Source organism: Colius striatus, chromosome 5, assembly GCF_028858725.1.
Source record: "Colius striatus isolate bColStr4 chromosome 5, bColStr4.1.hap1, whole genome shotgun sequence".
NCBI classification, from domain to species: domain Eukaryota; kingdom Metazoa; phylum Chordata; class Aves; order Coliiformes; family Coliidae; genus Colius; species Colius striatus.
Genome location: NC_084763.1, coordinates 33447848 through 33459045, shown reverse-complemented (window position 1 = coordinate 33459045; position 11198 = coordinate 33447848). Strand labels below are relative to the sequence as shown.

Below are 11198 nucleotides of genomic sequence, written 5' to 3'. Positions count from 1 at the left end.
CGGCTCTCCGCCTCGCCCGCCCCTCCGCCGGAGCGAACCACTGCGGCTCGCTGAGGAGGTGAGGCACCTGTCACTCGCCGGCGGCGGCGGCGGCAGGCGGCCCAGCTGCGAGCGGCGCTGGTGGCTCGGGGCGCGTCCCGCGGCGGAGGCGCGGCGGCCGCGCCGTGGCGGAGGGGCGGGCGGCGGGCGGGAGCGCGGCTGCGGCGGGGCGCGGCGGATCTTCTCCCCCGCGCTGCCGCCGCGGGTGTGCGCGCGGAGCCGTGTCGGTGCCCCAGCCGCCGCCGTTGCCGTTCCCTGCAATGGCGTTGAGGCGCCGCAGCCGTCGCTGCCTGCTGTCAGGCGGGCGGCGGCAGCGGCCGTTCTCCACAGAGGCGCCGAGCCGCCGGGGGCCGGAGAAGGCGCGAGGGCAGCGCTGAGGCGGGAGGCCGAGGGAGCCCGGTGCGGCTCTCGGCTGGGTAAGGCGGTGTGCGCCCTCGGCGGGAGAGGCGCCGGGCTCCGCGGGGTAGCAGAGCTGTCACCGGGCTTTTGTTTCCTGGGGCCCTGCCGCGCGGGGGCGGCGGGCAGCTGCCTGCCTGGGCTCTGCCCCGCCGCAAGATGCAGCCGCTCGGGGCACCACGCCTCCAGCCCACCGGCGCGGCCGCCCGAGGAGGAGCCGCCTCAGGGGCTCTGGCGCTGTCCTCTCGGGTTAAGTTCATTGCCTTCCGCGAGAGCGGCAGCAGTGGTGAGGCTCTCCGGGAGCCGCAGCCGTATAGCCTTTTCGATCGCCCGTGGCGATGTGCGCCCCCCGCCCCCCATCCCTCGGGCAGGGACGGCGGGAGCGGAGCGCGGAGGTGCGCGGGGTACGGCGAGCCTCTCCTGCCGCGGCAGCGGCGCTCCTGCCGCGGTGCGAGCACGGTGCCTTGCAGCGCCCAGAGCGAGGCGGCCCGGGAGCGGCGGCGCGGCGGGGCGCAGGCTCGTGGAGAAAGAATAGCCAGGAAGGGAGAGGGATTTGGCTGTCACCCTGTGCTGCTTCTGGCGGGGGCGAGAGGCCAGGGTTGCCCCCGAGGCTTCAGAGCCCTGCGGCTCGCCCCTGCGAGCCTCCCGGGCCGCGGCTTGGGAGCCAGTCGAGCCGCCGACTCCCGTTTCTGCAGCTCCTTCCTGGACACCTCCGGGCTCTTCCAGGTGCTAGAACCACAGCCTGTGACAAGGGGCAACTTTCTCTAACCGGATTTCGCTTTCTTTACCATGTCATCTGAGGATGTTAACTTTGGGTGCAGTTTTTCTTATTCCCTCGAGCTGCTGTTTAATTTACCTTTCTAAGTGTATTCTGTGTGATGGTATTGCAACCATTATGTTTCTCAGTGAGAGCAAGGGTTGTCTTGCAATGCCTCAGGGAAACAGAACCATCATGTTGGCATGAGTTACTTTATAGCTAGATGTAAGTAACTCAGAGGTTTGATTTGGGGATTTCTTTTTAAATTATGTTTTTTTTTAAAAAAAGTTCAATAATACAGAAGTAGCATTATTTTTCTTGACACATTGCCTTTATTTTGAGTGTACGTTTGTGGCATGATAATACTTAACATGACAATTCACATGGCATGACAATACTTCCAGAACACTAAGATGTCATAATCCATTCTTTCACTATGGAATGACATTATAGATTGCAAATTATGCAACAGTCAACTTGGAAGACTTTGTAATGACAGTTTTTCACGTGTCTGTGCAGTTAGGTTGTGGTTTTTTGTAAACATGTCAAATAATGGTAAGTGGGAATTGTGGCTTAGATTTAAAGAAGTACATGGTTCTGACATGATTAAGAAAACCATCTTTTCTGTTGCAGGTTAAATCAGCTGTTGTTCTTGAGGGTCCTCAGTTGCACTGCTTTGTCAGAAGTGACTGAATTTGTTTAGATATTTGCCTCTAGATCTTCTGTGAAGTATTGCCCAGCTGTGAAGGGCTGTGCACCCTGAGAAAAATACTCTTCAAGCAGAACCTCAACCGTGACAGACTACTGAGAGCAGTATCACAGAAACTATGTAAGCTGGTTTTGCACTTCTGGAGTAAACATGATGAAAACGGAGTCTTCAGGAGAAAGATCTACCCTCCGAAGTGCCTCTCCTCACAGGAATGCTTACAGAACTGAGTTCCAGGCACTGAAAAGCACCTTTGACAAACCGAAATCAGATGGAGACCAAAAAACAAAAGAGGAAGGAGAGGCCTCACAGAGCAGGGGAAGGAAATATGGCTCAAATGTCAATAGGATTAAGAACTTATTTATGCAGATGGGCATGGAGCCCACTGAAAGTTCTGGAGTTACCCCTAAGACCAGGGGAAAGGGTGGCCCTCCATCACCTCAGAGACGAATTAGACCCAAAGAATTTTTAGAAAAAGCAGATGGTTCAATTGTAAAATTAGAATCATCCGTCTCAGAAAGGATTAGTAGATTCGATACTATCCATGATGGTCCTTCCTATTCCAAGTTTACTGAAACTCGGAAGATGTTTGAGCGAAACGCTCATGAAATGGGACATTCCAATCGCTATTCCCCAAAGAAAGAGAAAGTTGTTTCCAATGAGCTTCCAGATGAGTGGTGCAGCTCTAAGTCTCACAGAGGCAGCACTGATTCTCTGGACAGTCTTAGCCCAAGGACGGAGACCGTCTCTCCAACTGTGAGTCAGCTCAGTGCAGTTTTTGAAAACGCCGACTCACACAATGTAGAAAAGTCAGAAAACAATGAAGAATACTCTGTAACTGGTCACTATCCACTAAACCTCTCATCTGCTGTCACAAATATCTCCTCCCCAGTTGCAAACCTTGAGGGTTTCAGTCCTCTGAAAGATGCTAGCACGTGGTCTCCCCCAGCCAAAACAGGCAGGATGTCTCAGCAGAGTAGCACATCTTCAACACCAAGACAGAAGATGTCCACTGGCACTTTGACAGATTCAAAACCAACTGAAGAAATAAAACAGAGTACAGAGGCAAATGCTGATTCTGTTGAGAGCTCTGAAACAAGTCAACAGGATTTGGTCAATGTGCTTGACAGTGAAAGATCTGTGGACAGCTCTGCTAGGAATAAGTCAAAAACAGAGACAGAAGTTTTGCTGCAACTGAAGGGACGGTCAGAAAATGCAGAGGGTATCTTTGATAGACCCGAAGCTTCAGAATTACCCCAAAGTGTAGCTTCGGGTGGTGATTTTGCCTCAAATGCTGTTCCAGATGCTACCGAGTCCCATTATGATGAGACAAGTGAAAAAGAAGTGCACGAAGATGTGAATAATTTTCAGAGTTCTCATGTGTACATGCATTCTGACTACAATGTATATCGGGTACGATCAAGATATAACTCTGACTGGGGAGAGACAGGTACAGAACAGGATGACCAGGATGACAGTGATGAAAATAACTGTTATGAACCTGATATGGAATATTCCGAAATTAATGGATTGCCAGATGAAGATGAAATCCCAGCCAACAGAAAAATACAGTTTAGCCGTGATCCAATTAAGGTAAAGCTTCCTACATTCTTTTTCTATGGTTTGGTTTGTTTTTGCATGCAACTTTATTTGAAGTAAATTTTGACAACTGATCTTGGCTCTGAATGCAGAGGATCTTTTGGTACACATTTTTATTACAGTTAGCCAGCGAGTGTAATCTTAAGTGAAGTAAGGAAGCTGAGCTCTCATGAGCTGGTGTCATTTTTGAAACTGCTTGATGGCTGACTAAACCAGCAGAAACTGAGAATGACAACTGCGTTTGTGAAGTTTGAGAATTTTAACATGTGTGTTTTGACTTACATGACTGAAGTCATGTAGTCAAGAAGTCACTATGATCACATGGTGAAATGTAAAAGTGGGTATTTGGTGGCCTTTGTGCTGCTTGTTTTATTTTTCATTTGAAACCAATGCTTTGTTAGACGGAATGGTTTTCTTCAGCTCTCATCAGATGTTCTTTAAAGTCCCTGTATTTGAACATTGTGTCATGAAATAGGACATGATTCTTAATGCTCTGTGTGTGCATCAGTATCATCTTCACTAGTAGCTTAATCTCTTTGTAAAAACTTTAAAACATTAATATATGTGTGTCTTGTAAATCTCAGTGCTACAGAAAGGCAGAAGTCATTTCATTGAAATAGCTAGTGATGAGTGGGTTTCTTTTTTGTTTGTTTTTAAGTGCCTTGAAAATTGTCACTAAGAATGTTGTTTCAAGTACTTTCAAATCAGGAAGGAATAGCTAGTGGTGTTTTGTTGTATCAGCTTTTCACTGCTGAGTCTCAGGGCTAAAAGTGTTGATTCTAGTGCACATGGTCTCAAATGGACTATTCAAAAACATAGTGGTTTATCCAGAAATAGCTCTTGAAACAGCCATATATTATGGAGTACTTTAAAAAGAAACATTTTAAAATTAAAAACATATAATTGGAATTGACTAATTTCATTCTGTAAGTTTAGCAGTGAATAATACTAAATCAATGAACAGAGGTTTCACTATCAAGCTTGAAGTAATGTGAGTTACAAAGTCTACATTTTTGTCACCTCTGGTTTAAGTTAGGGTAATGTGTATATTTGGCCTTCTGTTCCTCATGCTTCAAAAAGATAGCTTTTTACACTGCAACAAAATATTTCAAGCCAAGATAATGTGGGGTTTTCAAATTTTGTTTTGTTAGCATTTTATTCAGGCTTGTGTCATGGACCAAAAATTTTAACAGCATTTGTGTACTCTCTAGATTATTCCCATAATTAAACTAGCTAGGTTAATTTTTGGGGGAGATGAAGAAGAGAAAACTTTTATTATAAAGCATTATGGAAGTTGTCCCCTCACTGCCTTTCCCCTCAGGCTATACTAACAGACAAGATGATGTTCTCTCTTCTGAAAGATGTACCAATTATGTGCAGAGATCTGTTTATAATATTTATTACGTTTCCAACAGAAAAGAATCCAGAAAGTGGCTCCACTCTTATTTTTCTGGAGATGGTTGGGTTTTTCTGCTGTTTCTATTTTGAAAGAGCTAACAGTGACATCCGTACTTCACTATCTTGCTGTTGTCTGAACCATGCTGTCATGCCAAGTTATAATATATGCTATAATTCTCTCAATTATTTAGTTACAATTTTTTTCTTTCCTTCTCAAGTTTTTCATGCTATGTTCACTTCAGATTATGTATTATCAAGTAATAATAGTCCATCAGGAAAATGCTGAAAAAATCATTTGTCTACATAATTGGTACATTTGTTGTGATTTCAAGCACAAAGCACTCCAAACAAGCTTATCCGTCTTAGCATCTTTCTTGCAGATAGGAAGAAAACAGAATAAAAGCTACATTGAGACAGAACAGTGTAGGAGGGTTTGGGAGATCCCCTGCTTTTTGTCCCTAGTGCCTCCAGTGCATGCAATCTGTTAGTCATGTTGGGAAACAGAAGTGAGGCCATGTGGAATGAGGAGGAAGAAGTGCAGTGAAAGTTGTGGAAAAAAAAAAAGCTGCTTCTCGAGCCTTCTTCCCTTTTCTCTGCAGCACTCTGTAATTCCCTCGTCAGTGTCAAGCAGTGTGAGTCCAGGCAGGCTGCCAGCAGCCTCACTCAGGTCACTGCCTGGTCACACCAGGGCAGGCAGGGACCTGGGCAGGGCAGCTGGAGCATGCCCCTGTGGGTCCTGGAGGCTGTTGTGTCTCTGGGCTCCTGCACAGCCTCTGACAGCACTGCCAATTCAGCACACTGCTTGGAGGTCATGAACTGGCCCCAGCAAGTGGCTTCTGCTTGGCAGATGGGTGTCAACGAGTAATGCACAGGGCAAAGCAGGCTCTGCCTCTGGCCCCTCACACAATGCTACCAGTTGAATGTACCTCATCAGTCCTTGTACTTGTCTGTTGCATGGAGATGACACTTGCTAGCTGGATTGATGACAACTGTTGATTTTTTCTGTTCTAGGCAATTGTGTGTGTTAATGGGCATAACAGGTTTCATCAAACTTTCCTGGATGTCATCTCATGCCTAGTGTAACTGAGAGAAAAGAAAATATAAATCAATGTAGGAATATTTTTCTGAACTGTTGAAAACTGATTTGTCCTTATTAAAATTAAGCAATTTGTATTTTACTCTGATGGATAGTGGTGTGAAAAGCCCAACCCAAACTCTAGATGTTTAGTGCTGATTTCATGGTACTATCCCTCTGTTCTCCGCCTACAGGTGAGCTCTGAAATTAGCAAAATTGTCATTTGAATGTGTAACCTGTGAAATGAGTGGGTAGATATTGCCATAAAGTTCTTACTTGAAGATATCAACAGGTTTAGATAAACAGCTTTGAACTATTTTTCCAAGGGATTTTTCTGTGATTTGTTAGTCTTCTGTTGAATTTTATGGATTTTCCTGAGAGTTTGGTTGTTATGCCATCTCCCAGACATTGGAGGTTTATTGGACAGGGTTTTCCAGTAGCGCAAAGTTCATTAGCTTATTCCTTTCTGCACTCTAGGAAATGGAAATTTATTTTTTCCACATCAAAGTCCTTTTTGAGCCATGCTTCTTCCATCCTGGATAGAATTGGGGTGTAAGAGCAATGCTCACAGATCCAGAATGTCTGCTCTCTTGATAGCTGATGGCTGCCTCCAGTTAATGCCCTGTTTCTGGTACAGGATACATGTTAAACCATTTAAAGCTGTTAGCAGCAATTGATGTCTCCTGTGGAGCCTCCTTTTGCAATCTTCTGCTCCACTGCCTTGGCCATACTTGGCTAAAAGGTTGGAGAGGGCTGGGTAGTTACGTTATCAGACCATATGGCAGACAGCAGGTAACTTGTGGTTCTATGATTTTAGCCCAAGCTGCTGCTGCAGTTTTCAGGGTTCCATAAAGTGTCATTAGGGCTGGTGCTGGTAAGGGACCGCTGTGCAGATCTCTCTGAGTTTTGGTGTAGGTTGCAGAGAGTGTAACAGGAATTGAAGGGCTCATAATTTTGACTAAAGCATGAAGCTAGATATTAAGTAGACTTAGGCTCTGTCTCCTGTAATGTTGCATAAATCACTGAATCTTTATGCTGATATTTCAATTCTGTAAAACAGGCAGCAAGTTGGTTATTAATTCCATTAATCTTGACTTGTGAAGTAGTTTGACATGCAGAACTATTGCTTGGGTAGCCTGAAATGTGTTTATTTTGCTACATAAAGTGATCTTAGATGTTTTTCAAGTATTATGAAGCATGGGATATTCTACAGACTTAAGGGGTAATAAAGTGCATTGTACTGCAAAGATTGTGATGCTAACTTCAATTATTTGTAAAAGTTAACAATGCATCCCCAGGTTCTTTTTTGCGGTGGTAGGATACGTAGAGCATTTCTGGGATGTGGTCTTTTATTTCAGTCATATTTGTATGAAAGATCTTATTATGAAAGACAAAACCTTTTATATATGTCAGGAAATGAAACAAGAAGTAAATATGAAAGATTAAAAGACTAGATGCTTTCAGATAAATAATAATGAAGAGATAAAACATTCCAGAACAAGTGGCTGTTTTGATTATTAAAATGTCAGTGTGTTCTGTTTGGTTATCTTGTACGTGAATTGTATTATTGAGTTAGAATTGTATATTTACACTGTATATATATGATAATTTCAGATGAAAAAGACTTTTCTTGTACTAAGTATGCATGAATTATAGGAATACAGTAGATGGAATAAAGTTATTTGCTTGCCACAGTATGCTGTGGAGACTTTAACCTTGCATAGGTCATAATTTCACTACTAATTCTAGGGACTGGTTATTCCTGGATGCAATGTTCACACACAGTTACTGAACGAAAACGAAATAATGCTTCTTTAAACTTGGATTTTATATGCATTGAGGATGTTCCAGAAGAGCCATTTGTAGAGACTGAGTTTGGATTGAAGAATTGGCATCAGAGGTTTATGCAGTTTAGATTGAAAGGGATTTCCAATTAAAGGTTTTGAATGTCAAAAATGCAGAATGAGAAACTCCAGGGAAATGGTTTGAAATTAGTGGAACCAAAAAGCTAAGAGAGCTAACAGTAGGGTTCTTGGAACCTCTTTGATTCAGAATTAGAAAAAGTGCATAGGATTTGCATCCCAAGAAAAAGTGGAATAAACGAGCAGAATAATTTCAGATCTATTCAGAGGAAAAGCCAGCCAAAGGGAATATCAGAAGCTATCCAAGAACTTACAAGGAGTGGCAAGAATGATTGCTCAAAAAATGAAGACTCTCATAGAGTTCAAAGGTCTTAAGTGTGAATAAGATGTTGCCAGAAGTCAAGCTGAGTTTGACCTTGTAAAGGAAAATAATCTGAGCAGTAAAAAGCTATTTGTCCATTAAAAATGAAACAAGAAAGGAAGCTGGGTATCATGCAGAGAGCATGAAGTTCCAATCAGAGCTATCATCCCCAGTTTATATTAATATTTTGCCTTCATTTTTGGCACAGTTGGTCATGTTGAACATGGAATTGGGATTAAAAGTGAACAAAAAGTTTACTGGTGGAAGCTCTTACAGTGGAAATTCTTACAGTAAAATGAAGATGAAACCTAGAAGTTTCTAGCACTCAGGTTTCTAGAGTGTCTGGGCAGAAGAAATTATGTTTTAGAAAGTCACATAGCAAACACTCCAAAACAAATAGAACATCATCAAAATAGAGTTGGTATTTAACTGCAGAAGAGTAAATTTGGTAGCTATTTTTCAGAACGTAGAAAAAAGGTGGTTCTGGCAGCTTGAAAATTATTAATGTCCCTTTCTATAGCAAAGCAATAGAAAAAAACTGTTAAAAGAATCAAGGGCAGAGAAGCAAATGAAAAAGTGGGATACATGTAAATGGATTTATGAGAGGTAGCATATGTCAGATTAAATTAGTGTCTGCTTTTGATAAGATAGAAGACCTTGTTAAAAATTTCAGTAGTTCCGTCTCAGGAAGTTGGAGCACACTATTGATGCCTGCTTTTGATGGAAAGTAGAGAAGCCTCATCGTGGCATAGGATCGCAGTAATATATGAATGACTGGGAGGACTTAGGTAGTAGGGATGGATTTACGCACAAAGAAGTTAGACAGTAAACTAGTGACTCATTTGTAGGGGATGACAGCTAAAGAGAAAGCCACACTGTGAGTCGCTTGTGCAGAATGACAGCAAGTAACCTGTGGTGTGATGTAGGTGCAGGGAATAGAAATGGCTTTCTAGATACATGGAACAAAATATTTTGGTAGCAGGAGGGGATTGGGAGTGTCATTTTATAACTTGATAAGGAGACTTCATCTGGAACATGTCTGGTGGATTCTGTGTAAGGTGAGTGAGTTTGCAGGAGAAACTGCAGTAACTTGCTGGTCTTGTCTGTCTTTTACTTGGTTAATTGTGTTATAAAACGGGGATCTTAAATTTATCTTGCTCAGTAAGGGATGCTGAAGTCTGAAAAAGCATAATTTTATCTCTGGTGTATTTATAAAAGAAAAAGCACCTGAAGGCTAAGGGGCAGTGCAACACTTTTAAGGTGGAACTGATAATTTTCCAACTAAGGTTGAGGAATTGTAACAGCAGGCACTCTTTTCTTATGTTCCTAAAAGACTTTGTCTAACAGTGTCTATTCTGTTAAATGTTGGAATTTCCTTCATAACTCTTAACTTGCAGGTCACAAATAATCTTATTTTAATAAGATACCTGACATTCCTGTAATTAAATGGTACAAAGTGATAGCTGTTATTCTGTGGTGTCTTTCTTTTTATATAGAAAGTATTCAAATGAGAGCAAAAGCTAGTTTTACTCACTGGAGTTGATTCAAGAAACCTGTCAGATCCCTCAGATATTTCTATATAATAGGTCAGTGTAAGGTCTGAATGAAGAATTTATCTCCAAGACCCGTTTGTCTTGTGCTGTTACACATAGAGCTGTACTTCTTAGTCTGTGCACTTCTGTAACTGTTTATGTTCCATCTGCCTTAGTATTCAGTGCATAATCTCGAGGCATAAATTGGTGGTTAAGGTTGAAAGGATATCTTTTAATATTCAGACTATGTTGCATATAGACCTTTTATTTGAAAAAATACCTGTATTTCAAATTTGCTATTCATGTTTTTTATTTAATAGCAGTAAGCTATAGAGGCTTTTTAAAATCATATTATCAAACTCCTGTCTAATTCATCTAGATCACGGACTTTATGATAAGAAAACATCACATTACCTAGCTTGTAATCATCTTCACATCTTTATAAGATAGCAGTCATCTTTAAGGTGAACTCTGACATATTTAGATACTGACATATTTAGATCATAGAATCATAGGATAGTAGGGGTTGGAAGGGACCTTTACAGATCATCTAGTCCAAACCCCCTGCAGAAGCAGATCAACCTAGATCAGGTCACGTGGGAAGGTCTTGAAGACCTCCAAGGAAGGAGACTCCACAACCCCTCTGGGCAGCCTGTGCCACTGCTCCGTCACCCTCACAGTGAAATAGGTTTTTCTTATGTTTAAATGGAACTTTTTGTATTCCAGCTTCATCCCATTACCCCTTGTCCTGTTGCTAGCTTCAATAGAAAAAAGGGATGCCCCAACCTCCCGACACCCACTATTTAGGTACTTGTAAATAATAATGAGATCCCCCCTCAGTCTTCTCTTTTCTAGACAAACAGCCCCAGTTCCTGCAGCCTTTCCTCATATGAAAGATGTTCCAGTCCCCTGATCATCTTGGTGGCCCTGCACTGGGCTCTCTGTATAATTTCTGTGTCCCTCTTGAGCTGAGGAGCCCAGAACTGGACACAGGACTCCAGATGAGGCCTCACCAGCACAGAGTACTTTGAGAGAACTTTGGCAAAGGAAGCAGATAAATTGTATCCAAGACAAATTCTTTTTATTTTATTGTTTGCAAAATACACTACATGACCTGCAATAAGAGTGCATGGTTTTGCAGATCCAAAGGTAATGCAGCAGCTCCAGCAGATTCTAATTGTAATAGTTAACATTGTTTAAATATATATGAATATTTTATCAAAAACTCATTGAATACAGCTTAAATTTGTACCTGTAATTACAAATAGTTTAAGTATTGATAGTAGCCTTATAATGTTTCCTGTTAATGAGAACCTAGACCCACCACTATCAGTCAGCTATCTAAGAATGGATTTTGGACATATTTTGTTGTATTATAGCACAAGCAGATAGACCTAATGTTTAGGAGGAACTTTTAACAATGCAAAAAAAAAAAATTAAGGGAAGTGTTTAAACAAATGTTATCAGTTAAAT

The 11198-nt window shown here is 42.3% G+C and overlaps 1 protein-coding gene across 2 annotated transcripts in view; it reads left to right on the top strand.

Moving 5' to 3' along the window:
• The first annotated feature begins 293 nt into the window (after window positions 1-293).
• The window catches only part of PPP1R9A (protein phosphatase 1 regulatory subunit 9A), a 141407-nt gene continuing 130502 nt past the window's right edge, over window positions 294-11198 (top strand). For both annotated transcript variants that reach the window (XM_061996568.1, XM_061996567.1), the window contains exons 1-2: window positions 294-455; window positions 1826-3491. In XM_061996568.1, the coding sequence (XP_061852552.1) occupies window positions 2052-3491 (1440 nt within the window). In that variant the 5' untranslated portion in view covers window positions 294-455; window positions 1826-2051. The remainder of the gene's footprint in view (window positions 456-1825; window positions 3492-11198) is intronic.